At 44.4% G+C, this 24,900-nt stretch overlaps 2 protein-coding genes across 8 annotated transcripts; both read left to right on the top strand.

The window, feature by feature from the left end:
• Positions 1-337: 337 nt before the first annotated feature.
• Positions 338-1,342, top strand: LOC100764119 (olfactory receptor 52B6). The gene is given in 3 exon segments (XM_027408042.2): positions 338-491; positions 494-921; positions 923-1,342. Coding segments are annotated over 3 exon segments (1,002 nt in total).
• Positions 1,343-7,283: 5,941 nt separating this feature from the next.
• Positions 7,284-23,392, top strand: LOC100763830 (tripartite motif-containing protein 6). 7 transcript variants are annotated; one of them, XM_035442315.1, is made up of 10 exons: positions 7,284-7,368; positions 13,627-14,115; positions 14,575-14,670; positions 15,786-16,016; positions 18,635-18,657; positions 19,915-20,015; positions 20,278-20,304; positions 20,557-20,621; positions 20,804-20,836; positions 22,964-23,392. In XM_035442315.1, exons 1-10 carry the CDS (start codon positions 7,330-7,332, stop codon positions 23,015-23,017), a joined length of 1,158 nt encoding a protein of 385 aa, XP_035298206.1. In that variant the 5' UTR covers positions 7,284-7,329; the 3' UTR covers positions 23,018-23,392. The 7 variants fall into 7 exon arrangements, with proteins under 7 accessions (XP_035298206.1, XP_035298205.1, XP_027263717.1 ...); XM_035442314.1 differs by having other exon boundaries at positions 20,557-20,836; XM_027407916.2 differs by lacking the exon at positions 22,964-23,392 and having other exon boundaries at positions 20,804-21,030.
• Positions 23,393-24,900: the final 1,508 nt, after the last annotated feature.

The raw sequence follows: 24,900 nt of genomic DNA, 5'->3' as shown, positions 1-24,900 counted from the left end.
GGAACTGGGATTGTCATGTAATTCAATCTTGTTTGTAATTCAAATTAAAAACAAAAAGATTGCTTTCAGGGTTTTAGATTTTGGTACCATTCAGAACCCATTCAACATGCCTTAACTTGATAGCTTCCAGAAAGTTTGAGGATGCAGAGCTGATCTGTGAGAAAGGCCTGCAATGGTGCTCTGTGGGTAGATTTTCTGAGGTTTTGTGTGTGTAACATGGGCTTCTATACTGCCCCCTTGATTGTGGTAGGGCATGTGAGCATGAGCTGGTCTGTCTGTTTACAAGACTGCTTATACTCTGCTGAGTGTGGTCAAACTCTGAACATGCTTTCCTTCTATGGCACAGGCTCTACAGAAAGTCATGGGTTTCTTACCCGCTCACAGAGAGGCTGCTGTGAACCACTCCGACACTCGCACAGCAGGCTGCCTCCTCACTGGCATCCCTGGGCTGGAGCATCTTCATGTCTGGCTGTCCATTCCCTTCTGTACTATGTAATAGCTGCCCTGGCAGGCAACAGCATTCTAATCTGTGTCATCCTCTCCCGGGGAAACCTCCATGAGCCCATGTACATATTCCTGTCCATGCTGGCCAGTGCCGATGTCCTGCTGTCTACCTCCACCAGGCCCAAGACCCTGGCCAACTTCTGGCTAGGTTCCAGGCACATCTCTTTTAATGGCTGCCTGACTCAGATGTTCTTCATCCACTTCCTCTTCGTGGCTGACTCAGCTGTCCTGCTGGCCATGGCTTTTGACCGCTATGTGGCTATATGCTCTCCTCTGAAATACACCACAATCCTGACGAGGCAGGTCATAGGAAAGATTGTTGCTGCTACCCTGGCCCGCAGTTTTATAATCATGTTCCCATCAATCTTTCTTCTCAAGCGGTTGCACTACTGCCGGATCAATGTCATCGAACACACAATTTTGTGAGCACATGGGTATTGCCCGTCTGTCCTGTTCTGACATTTCCATCAATGTCTGGTATGGGCTGGCAGCTGCTCTTCTCTCCACAGGCCTGGACATCATTCTCATTGCTGTTTCCTATGTCCACATCCTCCACGCTGTATTCTGCCTCTCTTCCCAAGAAGCCCGGTCCAAGGCCCTGAGTACTTGTGGATCCTATGTCTGTGTCATCCTATTGTTCTACATCCCTGCCCTCTTCTCTGTCTTTGCCTACAGGTTTGGTGGGAAACACATCCCTCGTTATGTCCACATCCTGCTGGCCAACCTCTATGTGGTTATCCCACCTATGCTCAATCCTGTGATTTATGGAGTAAGGACAAAGCAGATACTGGAAGGAGCTAAGCAAATGTTTACAAATATTACCAAAGAATTTAAATAAATGCCCACAATTTGGCCTCAACCTGACTCTGTTTCTGTATTTATCAAATACCCTGTGTTTACTGCATCCTCACATGTACACTTCTAGTTATCCCTATATGATTCTCACCCATGTCCCATTTATCCAAAAATATCATTTATTCAAACCAACCTCTGATTGCTTCTCCTAGAAAACTATAGTAGTGCCCACTCCACTCTCTCACATTCTTCAAATGTGGCCTCTTCCCCTACCACTTTAGTAACTGAGAGACACATGATAACCTACTCTGAGTTTACCATCTAAACAGAACTTTACTCCACATCCATTTGATTGGCTCCTTAATAGTTTCTTAATTATTTCTTCTTTTCGTAATTTTTTTATTAGTTCAAATTAGGAACAAGCTTACTTCATATGTCAATCCCTTCTCCCTCTTCCTCCCCTCACCCCTAACCCTCACCCCCACGCCCCGCCCCGTAACCTCCCAGTTGCCTCCCACCTCATCCACCCTCCACTCCCCAGGCTGGGTAGGGCCCTCCATAGGGACTCCCCAAAGTCCACCACATCATCCTGGCCCGGGCCTAGGCCCTCCCCCATGTGTCCAGGCCGAGATGTGGGATGGGCTCTCAAAGTCCCTTCTTACACCAGGGAAACATACTAATCCACTAACAGGGTCCCCCTAGAGTGCAGAGGCCTCCTCATTGACATCCATGTTCAGGGGTCTGGATCAGTCCCGTGCTGGCCTCCCAGGCAGCAGTCTGGGGTCGATGTGCTCCCCCTTGTTCAGGCCAGCTGTTTCTGTGGGTTTCACCAGCCTGGTACCGACCCCTTTGATCTTCATTCCTCCCTCTCTGCAACTAGGTTCCAGAGGTCAGTTCAGTGCATATCTGTGGGTGTCTGCCTCTGCTTCCATCAGCCACTGGATGGGGGCTCTCGGTAGGGGTCAGGCCGGCCTCTTAATTATTTCTGTATAGTTTTGACATTATGTGCTGGTTCAACATATTCCTTATGGTAACCCCAGGGAACTGTCACACCCAAATACTTATAGTTCTATGAGATGATATTCTTGTTTCTTAGAAACTGTGCAAGTCCATAAACATGCAATATTTACCTTTAATATCTTTGGATTACTGTATTACTTAGTTACCAGTTAAATAAATATATAAGCACTGATTATGATTTAATAATTTGGTCACTTATCAGTAAATATTAATACCAAATACCAGCCCAGCTTGCTATGAAGGAGAACAACTCTCCCTAAACTCACCCAAGACTGACTAATTTGGGCGGTGGTGGCACAAATCTTTAAACTCAGCACTCAGGAGGCATCGACAGGTGGATCTCTGTGAGTTCAAGGCCAGCCTGGTCTACAAAGTGAGTTCCAGGACTTGCTCCAAAGGTCACAGAGAAACCCTGTCTTGAAAAAAACAAAACAACAACAACAAAAAAAGAAAGAAAAGAAAACAACTGACTAATTCATCCTTGAAAACACAGTTCACATCTCAGTCTATCATGGCCCCATCCATGCTCAGCCCCCACAGAAATACCCATCTTAAGATATTCTATCCCTCGTTTCATCAAAAGCAATAGTGTGTCTGTTTCCTGTCTTGGTAACTATTTTATTCATGTGCCTTACTTAACTCCCATCTAAGTTGTGTGTTCTTTGGCAAAGGTTACTTTGCAAGAACTTTTCCCCCATTCCTTCAAAGCATGACAGTTTGCTAATAACAGGTATAATATAAGTATACATCTAAATGCATGCAAATCTTTACTAAAGAATTTGACAGCACTGCTTCCATTTTCCAGTCTTTCTTCCTTGAGAGAGTTCTCAGCTCTGGGATATTTCCCTCTATAACACGGGATCTGCAGAAACCACTATTTTCATACCCCTATGTACTAACACTAACTGCTATGTTAGTGTTGCTCAGAAGGCTGCCTCCTTAATGGCATCTTTAAATGGAGTTTCTGTCCCACCTGGTCCCAAATAAATACACAGATGCTTATATTAATTATGAACTGTTTGGCCGATGGCTCAGCCTTCTTACTGGCCAGCTCTCTCTTAATTACTAACCCATAACTATTAATCTATGCATTTCACATGGCCTTAGTGGAGAATGTCCAGACCTACCTTCCCAGCAGCTACATGGTATCTCTCTCTATAGGCATCCCTAGGTGCAACGCCCTACGCCTTCTGTACCATGCACATAGCCATCTTGGCAGACAATGACAATTATAATTTGTGTTTACAGCCAGGAAACTGTGTCAGGTGCCAAGAGAAGTGGGTTTAAAACCCAGATGCACTGCTTATTTACTGACATTGTAAGTTTGTCTGCCAATGAACTTAATTTTCTACTCCTCTGTAAAGATGAGAATGATGCAAACACTATAGTACATATCTACAGCATAGCATGTATAGTATACTTTCTACTTCCTTTAATGACACCCAAATTTGGAGAGAATCCCATTATGATTCTTCCTATGTGAGACAGAAACCTTTAAGGAGTGGGGACCGAGTTCTGCATTCTAGATCTTTGTTGGGTCTCCAACTTTTCCTCCAGGAATCTCCCTTAACCTTCCACCAAAGGTCAAGAACTTCTGTCAAGGGCACCTCGTTCAGGATCAATCCCAACTTCCTGTGTCAGCTTGGGTCCCTCCCCACCCTGCTGACTGTCCTATAAACTCTGCTTGCTTTTCCACTTTGCCCCACCCCCTGGTGGCAGTCTTTCTTTCCTCTCACGGAGCAGTCTAGCTTAGTAGGCTCTCTGTGTCATCTCTTATAAATGAACCCAGGTAATGGGCAAGAACAACAGGCACTCTTAACTGCTGAGCCATCTCTCCAATCCATACAATTGGTTTTTCAAAGCACCGTTTTTAACTGTTTTTCTTACTCTACCCACAGACGCATGCTACATATTGCCACATTAATTTTAGAGCAGTGCTATTTACTTATTTCTAGTGATATTGTTTGAGAATTCGTTTCTGCTTTCATCCATCTCACTCACAGACAGGAATCCACTTAATATGCCTAGGGAGTGTGTATTATAGATTTTTCATATAAAAGGAATCATGTATTGTGGTATTCCGCATTTATTATGGTATTCTATGTTTGACTTTTACTCAGCATAATGATTTTAAGGTTCATCTATTTTCTAGCTTACATTCCCATTTTGTTAGACTGGATAGAATGCTGTAAGCCAGCACTTGAGAATTGAAGACAAGAAGATCAGGAGTTCAGGGCCTGCCTGGTTCTGTCTTGAAACAATAACAAATAAAACCCCAAAATGACTACATCATATTACATATCTATGAGCAACAAATGAAGGTCCCAGTTTCTCGGCATCCTCATCAAAACCTGTCACTGTCTATCTTTTTGTTTTGTTCTTTTTTATTTTATTCTATTTATTTTTTTTGGTGGGGGGGTAATTTTTGAGAGATAGTTTCTCTACATAGCCCTAGGTGACCTGGAACTTTGTAGAACAAACTGGCCTTGAATTTAGAGATCTTCCTGCCTCTGCCTTCCAATTGCTGGGATTAAAGCCAAACACTACCATGCCCAGCATTGTTCTATTCTTATAGATAGATAGATAGATAGATAGATAGATAGATAGATAGATAGATAGCACAATAGCACCAGGATATGGATAATTCAGACTAGAGCAGAAGAGTCCAGGGTCAGCCTGTGTCCCTGAAGGTGAGATTTTTAAAGCCCTACCCCCTTGCACTATGAAGTGACTGAAACATACTCCTTATGGTACATGGCTTATAGCCCATGGGGAGCTATTCCAAGTTCTATGGTATGCTCAATCAACAAGGCTAAAAATTGTATGTATGGCCTAAGAGCAAAGCCCCAGATCTTCCTTCAATAATTATGGAACAGAATAGTAAGAAAGCTACAATTCTGAGAATTGATTTGGAATGTGAAGAAACAAAGAGAAGGCAAAAGGGAAACTAAGGCTCTACAGCAGTTTTTATGTAACCCAACAACCAAGTCTGGAGTAATCAAGGGAATGTAAAACACAGGAATCTGGAAGAGCCACAATTCTGAGATCCTTTTATTCCACATTCCCTGACTTTAAGACCTTGGTGAATTCTTCTTCCATAAGACAACACCTATTTGTGCTGGTCATATATCTCTTCTAGGGGCTAGCCCCATTGGCAGAGTACTCGACAGATGCACAAAGCCCGGAGTTCAGTCCCCAACAGTGCATAAACTGGGTGAGGTAAAGCATTCTTCCAATACCAGCACTACAAAAGCTAAAGCTGAATGATATGGAATTCAAGACCATCCTTAACTACAAAGCAAGTTCAAAGTCAACCTGGGACATATATGTGTACGTACAAGGATGCCATTTGCATATGTGTATACACATATATATCACATCACCCTTTCTCAAAAATAAACATTGGCCCATGTATGTTAGACATTCAATGCACTGTCTTTTCTGTTCTGTTTTTCTATGATTCTTAAAAGTGCTTGGAGACAGGCAGTGGTGGCCCACACCTTTAATGCCAGTACTACTCAGGAGGCAGAAGCAGGTGGATCTCTGAGTTCAAGTCTACCTGGTCTACATGGTGAGTTCCAAGACAGCCAAGGGCTACACAGAGAAAGTGTGCCATCCACCCCCCCCCAAAAAAAAAGGCTTGGACCACTCCTCACACCAAGCATATATTCCTGGCTTGGTCTTTTGTTTGTTTTTTCAGTTTTTTGAGGCAAAATCCCTCTGCAGCCCAGGCTAGTTTTAAAGTTAAAGAGATCCTCCTGCCTCAGTCTACTGTTGAATTACAAGTGCAAGCCAGGAAGCCCAATTTGCTAGGCAAACATACCATTAACTGAGCCACATCCCCAGCTCCTCCCCCACTCCCCACCCTCTAAAATCAGGTGATGCTAGCTCGGGTAATCAATAACCCAGGCCAGGAAGTTTGTCATTCTTTTGCTTGTCAGAGTTTCCCTGCCTTAAAAAAAAAAAAAAAAAAATCTGTAGCCCAGTTCCTAAACACTAAAGTTTTGTATATGTAATGGATAATAAAACTTCAATTAAAAGGTATGGTCGCTGGGCGTAGGTGGTGCACGCCTTTAATCCCAGCACTCGGGAGGCAGAGGCAGGCAGATCTCTGTGAGTTTGGAGGCCAGCCTGGTCTACAGAGCGAGTTCCAGGACAGGCTCCAAAAACAATACAGAGAAACCCTGTCTCAAAAAAAAAAAAAAAGAAAAAAAAGTAGATGGTCTTTTTGTTCTGTGCATTAAAATAACAGATGCACACAGGTCTCTATATATACACATATTGTAATTTAAAGTTGATAGATTTTTTTTTTTTTTTTTTTTTTTTGGTTTTTCGAGACAGGGTTTCTCTGTGTAGCTTTGGAGCCTATCCTGGCACTTGCTCTGGAGACCAGGCTGGCCTCGAACTTACAGAGATCTGCCTGCCTCTGCCTCCCGAGTGCTGGGATTAAAGGCGTGCACCACCAATGCTCGGCTAAAGTTGATAGATTTTAATGATATGTCAAATGCAGTCACCATTTAATTATATGGCTAAACATTTCATTCTGTGTGTGTGTGTGTGTGTGTGTGTGTGTGTGTGTGTGTGTGTGTGTGTGTGACAGGGGTGGGGGTGGGGATGGGGTGGGGGTTGTTCAAGACAGTGTTTCTCTGTAGCTTTGGAGGCTGTCTTGAAACTCTCAAGAGATCTGCCTGTCTCTGCCTCCCAAGTGCTGGGATTAAAGGTATGCGCCGCCGCCACCGCCAGGCTAACCTTTTATTTTTTAGACAGTTCAATATATTGGTTACGACAGCAGGTGTATTAAACACTTACATGACGGTCGAAAGTTTAAGTATCAAATGATAGTGTTCTCATAGGCATCAACACTCACTGTTCCACAGAAGCATTTCTTTCCCTGTTCTTGGTCCCTGGTTTTCAGACTGTCCCAGGCTGCCCAGAGGCAACCCCGCCTCCTCCGCCAGCTCCTCCCTTTTGCCTGGACGACTCCTTTGGGCTGGACGAAGAGTCTCCTGGATGCAAGTCCTCGGCACTGATCCACGCCACGGATTTCAGGTTGGTGAGCAAGCCTATTTTCTGACCAGTCGCTGCTGTCCCACTTGTGTGCAGAGTCTACGCCACCTTATAGATTGTATTGGGGTTCACTCGTGGAGGATGAGTGCGGGACTGCAGCGTTGAGATTCGGAAGCATCGAGGAGGCACGTTTGCAGCTGGGAATAGGCAAAGTAAGGAGGTAACGGGCTTTGAAACCTGGATTCTGGAGGCGAAAGCGCGCTATTCTGGAAGTTTCCCATTTGGGGTCCCGCGTGGATTCAGAGGTCTTCATCCCCTCCCCCAGCGCCAGCCCGGCTGCCCAGGAAGTAAGTTTATCCCCTCCGCAGCAGGCCGCATTTGCAAGAGTTGGGAGATGAGCCACTCGACCTGCCCCGCCCCGGTCTGCACCGGCTGCAGCCAGCGGGAACTAGGAACCCTGGGGCCTCTGCTGAGGAAGCCGAGGCAAGCTGGGCGGAGTTGGGAAAAGACCTAAGCGAGGCTTCTGGCCCTCGGAATTAAAGGCTTCCGATGCGGTATGGAGAAATTTGCTCACGGGATGCTCTTCATTTGTGGACCTTCTCAGGGGTGCCTACCGTCCCATTACTCCCCTGAGTCACTTCTGGCCCAAGTGGCCCAAGATTACAAAGGAGTTCGCTGAGGTCGGGAGGGAGCATTGAATTTATGTACTATATCAACACGTGTGTAAATTCTATCAACTCTTCTTTTATTTTTTTATTTTTGAGATGTAACCCAAGCTGCCTTGTAGCTAACCATCCTCCCACTTCCACACCTCTTCCCTAGTGCTATGACTGAGCTACCAGAGCAGCAAAGGGACTTTTTTTTTTTTTTTAAGATTTATTTATTACGTATACATTATGCTTCCATATATGCCTACAGGCCAGAAGAGGGCACCATATCTCATTGCAGATGGTTGTGAGCCACCATGTGGTTACTGGGAATTGACCTCTGGAACAGTCAGTTCTCCGTAACCTCTGAGCCATCTCTCCAGCCCCGAAGGGACATTTATTTCATCAGTCTGCTGAGAAAAATGCATGCTCAAGAGAATAAGTGTTACAGCTATACTGCAGGACTTGACACTCGGACACTTTGTACCCTAAGCCTGTTACTTAGCTTTTGAGTTTCAACACTTTGTTTGTTGGTTTATTTGTTTTTTTTTTTTTTTTTTTGGTGGTGGGGGGGGTCGAGACAGGGTTTCTCTGTGTAACAGCCCTCGCTGTCCTGGAACTAGCTCTGTAGACCAGGTTGGCTTCAAACTCACAGAGACCCTTTTGCCTGCCTCTGCCTCCCAAGTGCTGGGATTAAAGGCGTGCGCCACCTCCCAGCCTTCAACACTTAATATATAGCATGGGCAGAGCAATACAATGTGTGGATCCTAGAGTTTTGGTGAAAGTTAACTGGAGCAGAGTTCTAAGTACATAGCAAACCGCCTGGAGTGGTAAATTCTCAAACGAAGTTATTGTTGACAAACCCCAGGCCTAATTCTTTTTAAATGCACAATCAAAACAATTTTGGAGAGAATGTGCTAAGAAGTTGGGGTGTGTGACTCAGTTGGTAGGGTGCTTGCCTAGCACTCACAAAGCCCTGAGTTGGATCCCCAGCAGCAAAGAAAGGTAGTAGACAAAGGGTGATACCATGCCATATATGGGGGTTGGGGAAACAAAGTGTACACCTATAATACCAGCACTTTCCATGTGGAGGCAGGGGAATCCAAAGATCAAGGTCATCCTCAGATACTTGTGAGTTGCTGACCAGCCTGAGATACTTAAGACCGAGTCTCAATAAGAAAAAGGGTATATGAAAAGTGTTAAATATGCTTTATAGTGTGTTCTTAAAAAAAGATACGGCCTCTATGTTTAAACACAGTAAAGTATAATTTTTTTTTCTTTTTTTCCGAGACAGGGTTTCTCTGTAGCTTTGGAGGCTGTCCTGGAACTAGCTCTTGTAGACCAGGCTGGTCTTGAACTCAGAGATCCACCTGCCTCTGCCTCCTGAGTGGTGTGATTAAAGTCGTGCGCCACCAACGCCCGGCAAGTATGACATTTTTAACAATAGGAATTACAAGTGTGATACCACAAATTTAATAAATCTGCAGAAATTATATTCTACCCTTTAAAAATGCAGTGGGTTATTTATCACTAACTAGGAGAAGAAAAACCTGTGTGTAAGAACAATATACCTGGATGACCCCACACCCTAATGACAGGCGGGGCACGCACAAAAAACTTGCTAAGTCATTGCCACGTCACCCACCATGCATTGCGGCCTGCGTGAGGACTCTGCGCATGTGTGAAACCCAGTGCGCATGTGCAACCTTTCCTTTAAAAGGTCCAGCCTTCCATCTTTCTCTCTCTTTGGCTCCTCTTGGGTTTGCTGACAACCCAGCTCCATCTTCCCAGCCCTCAGGTAAATAACTCCATGTGGGTTGCTATATCAGCAGCTGCAGCTTAAACAAAAGAATAACACTGTGCATGGTAGTATTTTAGGAACTTCTGATGTTAACAACTTTTTAAATGCATAAACAAATGATTCTTTAAGGGTAAATTTAGAAATGCTTAAAACTAATTGCTTTACAGTTTTATGTCTATTGAGTGCTGTGAGATCAATTCTCACAGGTTAAATTGGAATATAGGCCTACATAAAGATAGAAAATAATATTAGCCAGGTATGGTGGCACAGGCCCTTAATCCCAGCACTCTGGAAGATGCAGGTGGATCTCCATGAGTTAGTTCAAGTCCAGTCTGGTGGACAAGTTTTTTCCCCTTGTCTTTTTCCTTCCTTTTCTGAGTCCCCAGTTTTGACCCTAGTGTCCCCTGGTTATCACTAATTTTTATTGTGAGGGCTATTCTGATATCTTCATGAGCTTCTAACAGGTACTTCCGATCTAAATATCAAGTGTGTATATGTCTGATCATAATTGAGTATACATGTGCCACATGCATGCAGGAGCCCATGGAGGCCAGAAGAGGGCATCCAAGTCACGAACTGGAGTTACAAGCACATGTTACCTGCCATGTAAATACTGAGAACCAAACCCAGTTTATCTACAAGAACAGCAAGTGCTCTTACCACTGAGCCATCTCTCCAGCCCATGGGCTTCTGGTTTAACTAGGCTCCCTGGCCCTGGATTATTTTCTCTTTCATGTGCTACTACTGATTTGGTCTTCTTGCTCCAAAGAGTCAGACTCTCCCAATCCAGTCTTCATAGAACCAAGAAACATCAATTCCAGTACCATCATTTCCATTCAAGAATCTTACCTTGGTTATCTAATGTGTCCCATTTGAATTGGAAATGACAGCAATTTCTAATGAGATAGAAAATGGGGCCATTGTCATTTTAAGTATTCTATTAGCCCCATTTACATAGAAAAGTTTGGGACATGTTCACTTTCACTTACATCTATAATCCCAGCAAAAGCAGGAGCATCAAGGTAAATTCTAGGGTAGCCAGGACTCCTTAGTGGGACTTTGTCTCAGAAAAACCAAACAAACAAAAAAGATGAAGTGAGTAGATTTAGTTTTAGTTGACTTTATGGAACCCGATACATTAAAAATATTAAGACATTAAAATTAAAATTTACAAGATACTTATTTTCCCTACAAAGCTTTGAAAGTCTGTGCATATTTCTTAAATACTTAAATCTGGAAGACCCATGTCAGGTCTCAGTAGCTATGAGTAGCTGTTGTATTTAACAGCGCAGTGGTAAGTTATTTTTAGACAATCAGGCACCAAGTCATCTTATCGAATTGGTCGTGCCCACCCCCTGCCACTTCTATTTTTATTATTATTATTCTTCGTCAGCATTATTGAGTTATAATTCATATGTAGCAAGTTAGAAATCACAAGTGTACAATTCTTTTTGAGGGTATTTGTTAGTTACCTGAGATGGGGTCCCACTATGGACTCCTAGCCCATCCTAAAACTCTATGTAGACCAGACTGATCTAGAACTCACAGAGATCACCTTCCCCTGCCTCTGAGTGCTGGGATTAAAGGTGTGCACCGCCAAGCCCAGGTTGTTTCTTTAGTTTGTTTCTTGGTTTTGCTTGTTTGAGAAGGGTCTTGCCGTAATATTCCCTATTTTGCCCATGCTAGTTTCTCACACCTAGCAGGTTGTCTGCCTCTCCTGAATGCTGGAGTTTCAGGCACAAGCCACCACATCAGGCACGGTTCTTCTTGGCATACATAGTTGTATAACATCCAGCAAAGCCCTGGTGCACTTAGGCATTTCCTTTCCATTCCCAGCTACGTTTTTCTGGTGCGCAGTTCATCCACATTGGAAACCTTGGGTCTGACTTCACTGATATATTTTCAAATGCTGTTCCATTTATCACAGTTTTATTTAATTGGCACTGTTGAGTCTGGCCTAAAGCTGCCAGCCTGCATTTTAAGCTTGGTTTCATATTACATTAATGAACTGTAACCTAACTTGATATGTAAAGAAATTGTAGCTTGTTCTTGCAGCAAGTAGCCAAGTCTCTGCTAATCAGAAGCAACTGTATAAACAGTCTTAGATGTCAGAACCAATCTGGCTGTCTCTACCTAACTTCCAGTTTCTTGTGTCACTTCCTTTGCTCTGGTTGTAAACAGCTGGCCTCCGTGGTAAGGCCAGCTGTGAGCCATTTTTGGTCCAGATTAGTGTTGGATTGTAGGACTGCATATAAACTCATTTCAGATTTGTAGAACTAGGTATGGGTGTGGCTGAGTGGTAGAGCCCCTGCTAGCAAATGTATGGCCCTGGATTTCAGCTCCTTCATAGGGGAATATATACATAATTTTTAATTAGTTTTTGTTTGTTGGTTTGGTTTCAGGGGGCTTGTTTTGTTTTGTTTCTGGACAGGGTTTCTGTGTGTAACAGTCTTGGCTGGCCTTAAACTCAGAGATCTACCTGCCTCTGCCTCTCATGTGCTGGAATTAAAAGCATTCGCCACCACTGCCCAGCTTTAATTAATTAGTTTTATGGGTAAGAGTGTTTTGCCTGCATGTATGTCTGTACACCACTCGTGCGCCTGGTGCCCTCAGAAGCCAGAGGAGGATGTTGGATTCCCCAGAACTGAAGTTATAGACCATTGTGAGTAGCCATGTCAGTTCTGGGAATTGAACCCTGGTTCTCTGGAAGAGCAGCCAGTGCACTTACCCACTGAGCCACCTCTCCAGCTCCTGTAATTTTGTCTTTTGACAATAATATACCATTATATAAGTAGAGTACAATTAGTTCCTGTGCCAGTTATTCTCATAGATTCTTTCATGATGTAAAGACTCTCCAGAGAGTGGTGGATTGCAAGTATGGTTTTGCCTGAAATGAAAGTAACATTTCTGTTGGAGAGGACTCAGATTTGGTTCGCTATGCTCACATGGCAGCTCATAGCTGTCTCTAACTCCATTTCCCCTAGATCCAATGCCCTCTTCAGGCCCCTGTGGATACCAGGCATGCACGTGGTGCACAAACCTACATTCAGGCAAAGCACCCATACACATTAAAGGGAGAAGGGGGGCATGTTAGCTGTAAAACCTATTGCTTCCATTCCTATCTGTTTGGGGGTTTGGGGGAAGAAGCTGAGAAAGAGGCATGAGTGGAACAAAGAAGGGTGGACATGTCCACAAACTTAGTTAGATGCTTGTGATCCTGGAGACCACTCAAGGGTACTGAAAACCATGAGGTGAAAAGGCTCATGGGAAAGGATCAGTTCATCCACTAAAGGAGGGTCCTATGCTAGCTTCTGTGGGTACAACCATGAACAAGAAACAAAGGTCTCTGATCTCTCAGACCATTAAAGATAGCCTGGTGATGATAAGAAAAAAACAGAGCTAGTGAGAGCTTGCCAAGAATGGCTGCCTTCTGATAAAACAACATGGAGGAAGTCATTTGGTGCAGATGCCACAATGCAATGCCCCCTTGCAACTGGAACAGCAAATCCAAAAGTCCTGGCACAGTCATGTGTTTATTATTTTTAACACTGAAAACATGCTTGGGTGGGCAACTCCGTAATGCCTCTCCAGCATCCCTGTTTATCTTTCTATCCAGTAGGAGGTAAAGGAAACAGTAAGCACTGTAATAAGAGGGGAAGTTGGTGTTGGATGAGAGCTCAGGTAAAGTGTTGGAATTGGAGGGAGAGGCCTTTGTTGTAGGTAAAGTGTTGGAATTGGAGGGAGAGGCCTTTGTTACCCCATGTGTCTACCTTCTCTTCTCAGCATGCATAGCACCGTTCCTTTTTCTCTCTCCTTCTTTAACTTGTGCTTTTTCATTTGCTCTCTACCTAGGATTCTACAAGCAAGAACGGTCTATCTGTCAGAGCTGGACAGGTGGGAGCCAAGAGAGTGGCTACAATGACTTCAGCAGTTCTGGTGGACATCCGAGATGAAGTCACCTGCCCTATCTGCTTGGAGCTACTGACAGAACCCCTTAGTATAGATTGTGGCCACAGCTTCTGCCAGGACTGCATCACAGGAAGCAGTGACAAGTCAGTGCCCAACCAAGAAGGGAAGAACCGCTGTCCTGTGTGCCGGACAGCCTACCAGCCCGAGAACCTCCGGCCTAATCGACACCTGGCCATCATAGTGAAGAGGTTCAGAGGGACCGTGTTGGGCCCAGGGAAGCAGAGAGAGGTCATTCTTTGTGGGCTTCATGGAGAGAAACTCCAGCTTTTCTGCAAGGAAGATGGGAAATTAATTTGCTGGCTTTGTGAGCGATCTCAAGAACACCATGGTCATCACACATTCCTCATGGAGGAGGTGGCCAAGGACTACCAGGTGGGAGCAGGTCCAGGGCTTGAGTTTATTTCATATTCTCTAATTGTTTTGGTTTGGTTTGTTTTCTTCTTTTTTGAGACAAGGTCCCAAGTAGTCCAGCATAGCCTCAAACTGCTAAAGATGACCTTGAACTTCTGGTCTTACTGCCATCATTTTCATAGTTTTCCAGTGCTTTTTGCATGCTAGGCAAACACTCTACCAACTGAACTATACCTGAAGCCCAAATTTCCCTGTAGAACTCTTTACTTAGAAGTTGAACTAGAAGGTAGCACCCAGCTCAGCAGCAGAGATTTACTGGTTCTCTTTCTTGCCTGCTTGTCTAGTAAGACGTTTGCATTTTCTGTGTAGAGAAGGCACTTTGGAGGCTGGGGTAGGCATAATCTCATCCTGTTTGGTCCATGTGTAGGTACTAAGACAGTTTGAGGCTGGACCCTCTTTAACCTGGTATATTCCTTCCAGGAGATGTTCCAGGAGTCTCTGAAGAAGCTGAGGAAGGAGCAGCAGGAAGCCGAGCGGCTAAAAGCTCTTATCCAAGAGAAGAGGGAGTCCTGGAAGGCAAGTAGGATTCTCCTGAAGGTGATCTGGGTCAGCAACAAAGGTGACCATGGTAGCCAGGGACCAGGACTGCCTGCCCCAGTGTCTCCCATTCTGCATAAAACTTGCTCTGGTCTGGCCCTTTTCCTTGTGCAGGGTAATTGGGGTGGAAGTTATGTAACAAACAAGTCAAAAGGCAATTCCCCACCCCCACCCCCAGACAGGCTTTGGGGGCTGTCCTGCAACTCACTCTGTAGACCAGGCTGCCTTGAACTCACAGAGATCCGCTTGCCTCTGCCTCCCAAGTTCTGGGATTAAAGGTGTGCGCCACCACAGCCCGGTTTTGATTTGTTTTTTAATTTAAACTTTATTGTATTATTTTGTTTTATGTGTCTGGGTGTTTCATCTGAATATATTACTGTCTTATCACATGTGTGTTTGGTGCCTGAGGAGGCCACAAGAGGGAACTGGATTTAAAGACTGGGGGAATCCAACCCAGTTCCTCTGGAAGAGGGGAAAGTGATCTCAACATCTGAGCCATCTCCCAGGTTTTTAAAGGCAACTATATGGGAAAGAATGGCTTCCTAGGCATGGTGGTACACTCCCTCAATTCTAGCACTTGGAAGGCAGGGACAGGCTGATGGCTAGGAGTTCAAGGCCAGCCTGGTCTACAGAGCAAGTACCAGGCCATCTAAAGCTGCAATAGTGAGACCCTGTCTCGGAAGGAAGGAAGGAAGGAAGGAAGGAAGGAAGGAAGGAAGGAAGGAAGGAAGGAAGGAAGGAAGGAGAAAAAAATTTAGGTCTTATTTCCAGCTCAACCTCCGGGAAGGGTAGATTTTTGTGAGCCAGTAATTCCTCCCAGAGCTTGAAATTGGAAGCAGAGGCTGACCTGAAAGCCTAAGAGCCTACAGGAGCTTCCTGGAGTCTAAACTCACCCAAGAATCACAGGGTATATCCCCAAACTCTAGAAAAGGCAGCTTGAGGCTGAGGGCCTGAGAAGAGGCCCTACAGACCTGTGTAGCTCCACTCTTAGACTGTCAGGCCCAGGACAGCAGTGTGCAGCCTGTTTCCTGACCCTCCTCCCCCAGGGAGAACCCTTGGTCCAGCAGCCTGTTTTTTCTTCTCTGGTGCTGAAGAATCAGGTGGAGCCTGAGAGACACCGGATCCGGACGGAGTTTAAGCACCTGCGGAGCATCCTGGACCGGGAGGAGCAGAGGGAACTGAGGAAACTGGAAGTAGAAGAGAAGAAGGGTCTGAGCATCATAGAGAAAGCGGAGGGGGACCTGATCCACCAGAGTCAGTCATTGAAAGATCTCATCTCAGACCTGGAGCACCGGTGCCAGGGGTCCACAGTGGAGCTGCTGCAGGTGAGACTCGGCCAGGAACCCCAGCTCTAGGAATCAAGGAAAAGAGAAACCATTTTCCATCTTGTGTGATGCTAGGACTATCATGGAAATGAGGGGGAAAATATTCCTTTGTCTTTCTGTTACCTTTTTTATTGAACTGTGAGAAAGTAATGGGCTAAAGCCTAAAACTGTTCAGATGCAAATGCTAAGGGAAGCCCCCATTGTTATTTATTACTAGTCATGAGTAGCCCAGGAGGTTATCTGGGATTGTGAAGACCTATTGTATCCAACAATGCTCTCCAGGAAGCTTTACCAATCTCAGGACAACTGGCATTCTAAGACAGATAAACCTTAAGCTGTGAAGTACTCTTCTGTGCATGTTAGGGAATTTCCCAGCACTCCTGGCCCCTTTCCATCAGATAAGGCATTCCAAAGCCCTTTAATATTGCCCTATGTCCCCAGGGAAGATATGTCTAACCCAGCTAAAAACCTGTTCACCAGGCAGCTCATGTCTCTGTTGCTGTAATGGGAATTAGTAAGATGCTTTTGTTTAGCCTTCTCATGGGAAAACACATGCCGAAATCAAGTTAGAGCATTGGCACCTACAAACCTGCCAGGGAACCATCCCCTGCCAGTGGACAGGTTCCAGCAGAGAATGTAAGGAGTTGGGCAGGGGAAGGAATGAGCCAGGCATGGTGGTTGGGAGAATATTACAGCCCTGACTGACTAGCAAGCAGAGTGCGCTATTTATACAAAATTTAGTAAGCTGTGGTGGATTCATGTTGTTCCAAAACATAGACTATCATTTTTGTTTTTGGACTTGAGTTTTACTTCTTCTTGTTCAACTTTTAGTCATCATTAATAAACTATGACATAACAGAGTTATTTCTAATAATTTTCCCTGGTTTTGACATCATTGATGAACAAAGTTCGTTTTTATTCATTAACCCATAACCTAATTTTTTTTTTTTTTTTTTTTTTTGGCTTTTCGAGACAGGGTTTCTTTGTGTAGCTTTGGAGCCTATCCTGGCACTCGCTCTCAAGACCAGGCTGGCCTTGAACTCACAGAGATCCGCCTGCCTCTGCCTCCCGAGTGCTGGGATTAAAGGCGTGCGCCACCAACGCCCGGCTCATAACCTAATTTTTAAGACCTGTTCTCAGGCTGTTAGCTTTGGTTGCTTTAAGGATGTTTGGCCTAAACAAAATCTTCAAGCCAGCCCAGGCAGTGTACTAGTAACTCTTAATGGTCAGAGTGCCCAAGAAATATCCTCAGGCCAAAGCTGCTGCAGTTACTATTCAAATATTGGCATGGGAACTTCAGCTAATCTAACTTTGTTGCTGTATTATATCACATAATTGCCTGAGTATAGTGAGAAGAGACTTGCAGTCTTGAACTGTTACCAACTCCTCTAGCCCACCAAATCTTGTTGACCTTCTTAAGTTTACTTTGTTTTGACTATCTTGTTCCTGAGGAAATACAGGGACAGGAATTTCAAAACTGTCTGAGTCTCTTAAAGAGACCGCTGGCTTCTTTATGTGTCTCACAGACTCCAAGGCATAAGAAAGACCTTCAAGCAGGAGGGGTAGTGTATGTTCAGGACTTTCCTGGGGAAACTTAGAAGCATAAAAGATTCCTAAGAAGTTTTCCATCAATCTAATCTCCCCAAATTGTACAAATATTAAAAGTCTCCCAAGTATGCAACAAGCAGAGATGAAAACCAGAGATGGCACTGCAGCCATCACGAGGCTCAGCTTTGCTGGATGTTTGTCAAACAGCTATGCTGGCCTTAAGACTTCTGCTGTTCCCATCAGATAAAGCTGTGCCACAGCCTTTCTCTGATTTTACTCTCTGGAGTATAGAATTCCCCTATAGTAACAGATACTTACCAGGTATTTGTGGCTAAGCCTGTATGTGTAAGCGCACTGGTATGTTCGTCATCTAAGGATGAAGTTTGAGAGAGAACCACATTTAAAACCTATAACTGTCTCAGCTAAGTGGCAATGGCACACCTCTTTAGTCTCAGCAGTAGGAGGCAGGGGTAGGCAGATCTCTGAATTCGAGGCCAGGGCTACACAGAGAAACCCTGTCTCAAAAAAAGGAACAAAGATAAAATAAAACCTGTGGCTGTCAGAGACCTATGACTGTCTCAAGGGCCAGGTGCTGTATGGCAAATGGCAGGTAATACACATGCATAGCATTTCAACCACAGGAATAAGAACATAGCTCAGTGGTGGGACATTTGTCTGCCATACATGAAACCCTGGTTTCGATCCTGAGCACTGCCAAAAAACAAAGGAACTTATCGAAATTTGTACATGGGTCCTCAGGAACTCTGCTCTGAGATGGGGTTGTTTTCATTTTTTGTGAGTGTTTACTTGTTTTGAGATGGACTCTTACTATGTAACCCAGGCTGGCCTTAAACACAGTACTTGTGCCTCCGCCTCCTAAGTGCTAGGATCACAGGCATGCACCATGCCTGCTGTATCTGGCTTCCTCTGAGTTCTCATCTATACTTTGTAGCAACTGGAGGTATTTTGGGGGGTAGGGGTGGGGGTGGAGGGTCCTTAGTCACTATACCAGGTGATTAAAGTGGGAAGAAGACATAATCCTTCACTTAATTTGTCTTTTTCTACCCTAGGATGTGAGCGATGTCACAAAAAGGTATGTGAGAACATAAGTTCATTGCCTTGGGCTTACCCCTATAGAATTACCTGTGGGAGGGGCTGGAGAGATGGCTCATAGATTAAGAGCACTGGCTACTCTTCCAAAGGTTCTGAGTTTAGTTCTCCGTAGCCATATGGTGACTCACAACCGCCATCTGTAATGAGATATGGTGCCCTCTTCTGGCCTGCAGATATACTGTATACAGAGAGAACACTGTATACATAATAAATCTTTAAAGGAAAATAATTGCCAGGGGGAAAGTCACAGACAGAGTAGTTTTGTGACTGGTGTATTGAATTGCATGGGACTTTAGGGATCTCAAAGATAAGGGAGTAGGCTGACATCCATGGCTGTAGAATCAGTATGGTAAGGGGATGCTAACTGGAGACAGAATTGTCAGTAGACTTGCTTTTTTACCAACCTCTCTACCTGCCTTTGATGCTGGTTTTTCTAGTCACAGCTGCCTCAATACGCATTGTCCTTGGCTGTGCATCTTAGAGGGAAATCACCATCCATGTGTTGCCCATGCTTGAGAATTGGCTTTTCACGTGCCAGCTGTGACTTTCCCTTTCTCCCCCTGGTTGTCCAGCCCAGGTCTTGCTGCATTTCTTGCTCAGATTTCCTTTTGTGTCAATTCTAATAAAAACAGACCTGGGACAGCACAAGTCTCTTCTATAGCATTGAATCTACAAAGCCGTCCACCCGGGTGGCATCTAAAGTTGCCTACAGATCCAGATCCTTCAGGCCTCTTGGTGTACCTGTGAATTCTAAGCCCACACACCCTGTGGGGAAGCAAGCCCTTCCTTTAGGTGTTCTTTAGCCTCCGCTTCAGGGTTTCTGATCAGTGGGAGCATCTCCAGCGCCTCCTAGTGGACATCCTGATACGGCATTGACATTTTAAAACATTTTGTTCCCTTTTTAGATGTAGCAAAGGACTCCATAGCCACTGGAGTTCTGTCAGTTCTTCTCAGTTGGCTACTGTCCTTTAGGACAGAAAGAGAAAGGGGGAAATCATTGTATCTTATAGAACTTACAAAAAAAGAAACTTAATGAGGCTTTAATAAAAGTAAATATTTACTGAGGCCTATGCAGTTAGTGAGCAGCTGGCTTCTAGTCGGAGTCTTCTGGTCCAGCCCAGGGCCCTTTGCAGAATACTGACTTTGTTCAGGAAAGAATGTTGAAGTGCATTAATGGGTCTGAGAGATGGGGAGGCAGTCAGCACCCAGAAGCTCTTATAAGGTATGCTCTCACTAGGAGTGAGTTCTGGACCCTGAGGAAGCCTCAAGCTCTCCCCACCAAGCTGAAAAGTTTGTTTCGAGCCCCGGATCTGAAAAAGATGCTTCGAGTCTTTCGAGGTGAGTTGGGGAGAGTTTGGATGTGGGATTACTATAGAGGGAAGAAACAGGGCAGCGGGTGTGGTGGATGTTGGAGAATAGCAGTTATAAGAGAAGTCAGAGGACAGGTATGCTGAAGATAATGCAGTGCCTATTTAAGGGCAAATGGTGTGACCAGTTCACACCTTTCTGAATTCCCCACCAATGTCAGACATCCTCAGATGTCAGATGTCAGACCTCAGACCACCTGTTCTCTTTAACATGTTTTACTGTCTCATTACAGAGTTGACAGACGTCCAAAACTACTGGGGTGAGTAGACTCCATGGCCTCTCTGAACTGATGCTTGTGAACCTCTTTCACTGCTTCTCCCCAACAGACTTGCATGTTATTTTGGGTCTTAGGAGTCCATATCTCTCCTGCCACCTAATTCTAAATCGAGACACCCTACCCCACCCTCACCCCAACCCCCACCACTACCACCATTTCCTTTGCCCTCTCCTCTCAGAGCCATGGGACCTCTGTGCCCATTCTCATCTGCTGCTGTTGTACCTTTTCCTACAGTGGACGTGACTCTGAATCCACAGACGGCTAATTTAAATCTTGTCCTATCTAAAAACCGGAGACAGGTGAGGTTTGTGGGTGCCAAGCTGTCCAAGCCTTCCTGTCTGGAGGAACATTATGACTGTAGTGTCCTGGGCTCTCAGCACTTCTCCTCAGGAAAATACTACTGGGAGGTGGATGTGACCAAGAAGACGGCATGGATCCTGGGTGTGTGCAGTAACCAGGTGGAACCCATGTTCTCTTTCAGCCAGTATCCAGGCAAGCAGAGTGCCTACTCCAGGTATCAGCCCCAGAGCGGATACTGGGTGATTGGGCTGCAGCATAAGCATGAATACAGAGCCTATGAGGACTCCTCCACCTCCTTGCTCCTCTCTATGACAGTGCCACCTCGCCGCATAGGGGTTTTCTTAGACTACGAGGCTGGCACTGTATCTTTTTATAACGTCACAAACCATGGCTTGCCCATCTACACCTTCTCTAAATATTACTTTCCTACCGCTCTTTGTCCATATTTTAATCCCTGCAGCTGTGTAGTCCCAATGACTCTGCGTCGACCAAGCCCTTGAGAGGTCTAGCACCCCTGCCACAGCAAATGAGTAGATTCCTTCAAATACAAGTTTCCTCTCTGAGCCTCCGTTTTCTGTGTTCTCGAAGGATAACCTCCCACTTCTGCTAGTGAGGACTCTTGACAGATCTTATGGGAAATTTTTTCACATTTCTCTGTTAGGCATGGTCCTTTTTTGTTTTGTTTTGGTTTTTCAAGACAGGGTTTCTCTGTATAGCCCTGGCTGTTTTGTAATTCACTCTGTAGAGCAAACTGGCCTCCAACTCAGAGATCTGCCTGTTTCTGCCTCCTGAGTGATGGAATTAAAGGCATGCACCACCAAGGCCCAGCAAACATTGTCTGTTGATTTGTTGGGATTTTGTTTTGAAACAGGCTGTAGCTCAGGCTGCCCTGGAACTCTATGTAATTGAGAGTGGCCCTGAACTAATCATCCTGCTTCTGCTATGACTGTGTTTTAGTGGTGTTCAACATATATCCATAAATAGCCCAGGCTGGCCACAGACACTTAGTGCTTCTGCCTCAGCTCCCAAACACTGATTATAGGTCTATCTCACAACATCTGGCTAAGCATAGTATTTGATGACTTTTTTTAAAAAAAAACTGATGTCTGTGGTCAAATGTAAGAAATTCTCTATAAATTAGATAGGAGTTTTTATACTAAATATTGAGTTCAATAGAGTTTTTTTCTATAATCATTGAGATATTGTATGTCCCTTTTATTCTGCTCCTGGGCCGGCTACATTGAGTTTGAGTTGTCTTAATTGTTGAGTCCACCACTGATTCCTAAGTAAACCGTTATTATGTGAAACATTCAGTACTTTTATTTTTGCTGACTTATAGCTTAGGTTTGCTTTTTGCCTATCTTTACAAACAAAATTGCCTCTAATTTTCCATTCTTGTAGTGTCTGTCAGGTTATACAAAATGTAAAATGGACAAGGTGAAAATTGAACTGACCATTGATTTAAAAAATAGTAAAAATTCACTCACCACTTTAGTTTTGATGGTTTCAAGAAGAGATTGTAGCTTTGGTTTTCACAATAAATAAATGCTTTCACAACCCTCAACCTTCATCTTTTTTGGGACAGGGTTTCTCTGTGGCTTTGGAGGCTGTCCTAGAACTAGCTCTTGTAGACCAGGCTGGTCTCGAACTCACAGAGATCCGCCTGCCTCTGTCTCCCTAGTGCTGGGATCAAAGGTGTGGGCCACCACCACCCAGCTCATCTTAAGATTTTAAGAGTAGTGATGAAAATCAGAAAATGTGCTTAAAAGAGAGAAAAGTAAATAAGGGTGAGGACAATGATCAACCAATACCAATTATGTCAGAAGAGAAAGAAATATAGTAGCCACTTCACAGTGATAATGTATTCTGGCCCTTCTTTGGCCTCTCGGTGAACAGATTTTTCTTTGGGCCATCAGTTCAAAAAAAAATGACGCAGAGATTTATTAATTATGAAAGCTCGGCCTTAGCTTAGGCTGGTTCCTAGCTAGCTCTTATAATTTAATACACTCTTTTACGTGACTCAGTTACTTTTACTCTGTACTGCCCATCCTGCTTCCTCTCCATCCTGCGGCAACTCTGCCTTTCCCCCTCTCCAAGTCCTCTCTGTCCACACAAGTCCCACCTAAACTCTTCCTGCCTAGCTATTTGCTGTTCAACTCTTTAGTCTTTATTAAGTCAATCACAATGACATATCTTCACACAGTATAAAGGAATTTTCTGCAACACCTCCTTTCCGTTGTGGGGCTCAGGATTGAACTCAGGGCTTTTTATGTCAGGGTGGCATTCGAGTACCACACTTGACAAACCTTTTGTTTGTTTTTTTGTTATTCTTTTGACACAGGGTCTTACCAAGTTGCCCAAGCTGGCCTTGAACTTGCAGTCAAGTCCAGGCTGACTTTAAGCTTGCCTGGCATCCCGAGTAACTAGGTTTACAGGCTTATACTGCCTCTTCATCTCACCCCAGAGCATCTACTTAAGCTCAAATTGAAGTGCTAGATGGGTGAGCTGCTATGACGTTGATGGAGAGGTGCTACAAGCTTTCATATTCAACTGTGAAAAAAGTTATAGATGTAAGGGTAAAACTTGATGTCGGGGAGACAGCTGATGCTGCAACCAAGGGCCACTAGTGGTTTTTGAGCGCTCTCAGATATACTGTAAGTGTAAACTACACCCTGCATTTCCATAAAAGCAATGTAAAATAATCTAACAACTGTGTAACGATGATATTTTGGATATATTGTTTTAAATAAAACTTACTATGTACTTCAAATGTTTGTTTTATTTCAAGATGAAGTCTCATTCTGTGGCCCAGGTTAGCCCAAAATTAACCATGTAACCCAGACTAACCTCAAACCCATGGTGGTGGTGTTGGCCTCCTACAGTGTTTCTCTGTGGCTTTGGAGGCTGTCCTGGAACAGAAGTCAAAAGGTAGCCCCATTGCACTCGGAGCTTGAACTTTGCATACTAATCAAGTTATTTGGGAGTGTCTTTAGCCCTGTTTGTAGCCATGCACCAGTTTTAGTGCTCGTTACATAAATAATTTGAAAGATGCCAACAGAAGTACTGGTTTTCTAACCAAGCAAAAAGGCTTAAGAGGGTCATCAGATAGCATCTGTAGCAGAGATTTCCCCTCTTTGATTAATCCTCCCACCTGTTTGCACCAATGTATTTGGAAATGTATTGGTTTATTATTTTGTTACTATAAAACCTTTATCCAAACTGCTTGCACATTGAAACATAGAATTTGGGGTAACCAAAACTGGTGTTCCTGGGCCAAGGTCATTCATCAGTGGCTCCTGAATAAACCCTTAGCTCCTTTGTATCCACATTAGGACTATAAATCCTGTGTCCAAAGCTCTACCAGAGCTGAGCCAAATGAAGCTGCTTCTTCCTTGCAATTTTCCAATCTCCCTGTGAACTAACTCCTCCTGACACATAACCTTTCCCCCTTTTGATTTTTGGTGTCTTCCTTGTACAGCTCATGTTTAGGCAGTTATGGTGAGACTGATGGATGTAGCTGCTTACAGTACTGGGAGTCTCACAGCTAACTCGTGATCCTCTGGCTCTTATAATTTTTCCTTCCCCTCTTCACCTATGTTCTCCGAGCCTTGGGTACAGGAATGTTTTATAGATGTATCAGTTAGGACTGTACTCCACAACTCTGCATTTTGATTGGTTGTTGTTTCCTGTAATGATCTCCATCTATTACAAGAAGTTTCCTTTATGAGGAATGAGTGTTAGGTCTCAGTTCATACATCCAGAAATGACAGTCCTAGCTCAACTCAAGCTGAATACAGACATATACATGTGGCTGCATATCAAAGCCCATGCTGGCCTCCAGGCTCCTACAGTCCCTATTCTCTCTGCCTCTCTCTGTCTCTGTCTCTGTCTCTGTCTCTCTCTCTCTCTCTTTCTCTCTCTCTCTCTCTCTCTCTTGTTTTTGTTTTTCAAGACAGGGTTTCTCTGTGGAGGCTGTCTTGTAGACCAGGCTGGTCTCGAACTCACAGAGATCCGCCTGCCTTGGCCTCCTGGGTGCTGGGATCAAAGGTGTGCGCCACCACTGCCCAGCTTACAGCCCCTATTCTCAAGTACCCTTTATACATTTCAAAGGCCTTGTGCTAGCATTCTTGCTTCCTCAGGCTTACCCCTGCCTAGATACCTCTTTGTTCTCTATATAACTAGTTACCCACCACTACCATTATCTTGCCATAGCCACTATTCTCTCCCACTGTTCTCCTTCGGCTCCATTCTCTCCAAGATAGACCTGGACATGTCCAG

Source organism: Cricetulus griseus, chromosome 3, assembly GCF_003668045.3.
Source record: "Cricetulus griseus strain 17A/GY chromosome 3, alternate assembly CriGri-PICRH-1.0, whole genome shotgun sequence".
In the NCBI taxonomy this organism is placed as follows: domain Eukaryota; kingdom Metazoa; phylum Chordata; class Mammalia; order Rodentia; family Cricetidae; genus Cricetulus; species Cricetulus griseus.
Note: the sequence above shows the minus strand (reverse complement) of the source record. Positions and strands in the feature narration are given on the sequence as shown.

Coding starts and splice junctions, on each gene's coding strand:
- LOC100763830 (XM_027407912.2), top strand. CDS start 7,330: ATGCAAGTCCTCGGCACTGATCCACGCCACGGATTTCAG. Junction 18,658..19,914: donor GTGAGCGATGTCACAAAAAG/GTATGTGAGAAC, acceptor TGCTCTCACTAG/GAGTGAGTTCTGGACCCTGA. Junction 20,305..20,556: donor AGACGTCCAAAACTACTGGG/GTGAGTAGACTC, acceptor CTTTTCCTACAG/TGGACGTGACTCTGAATCCA.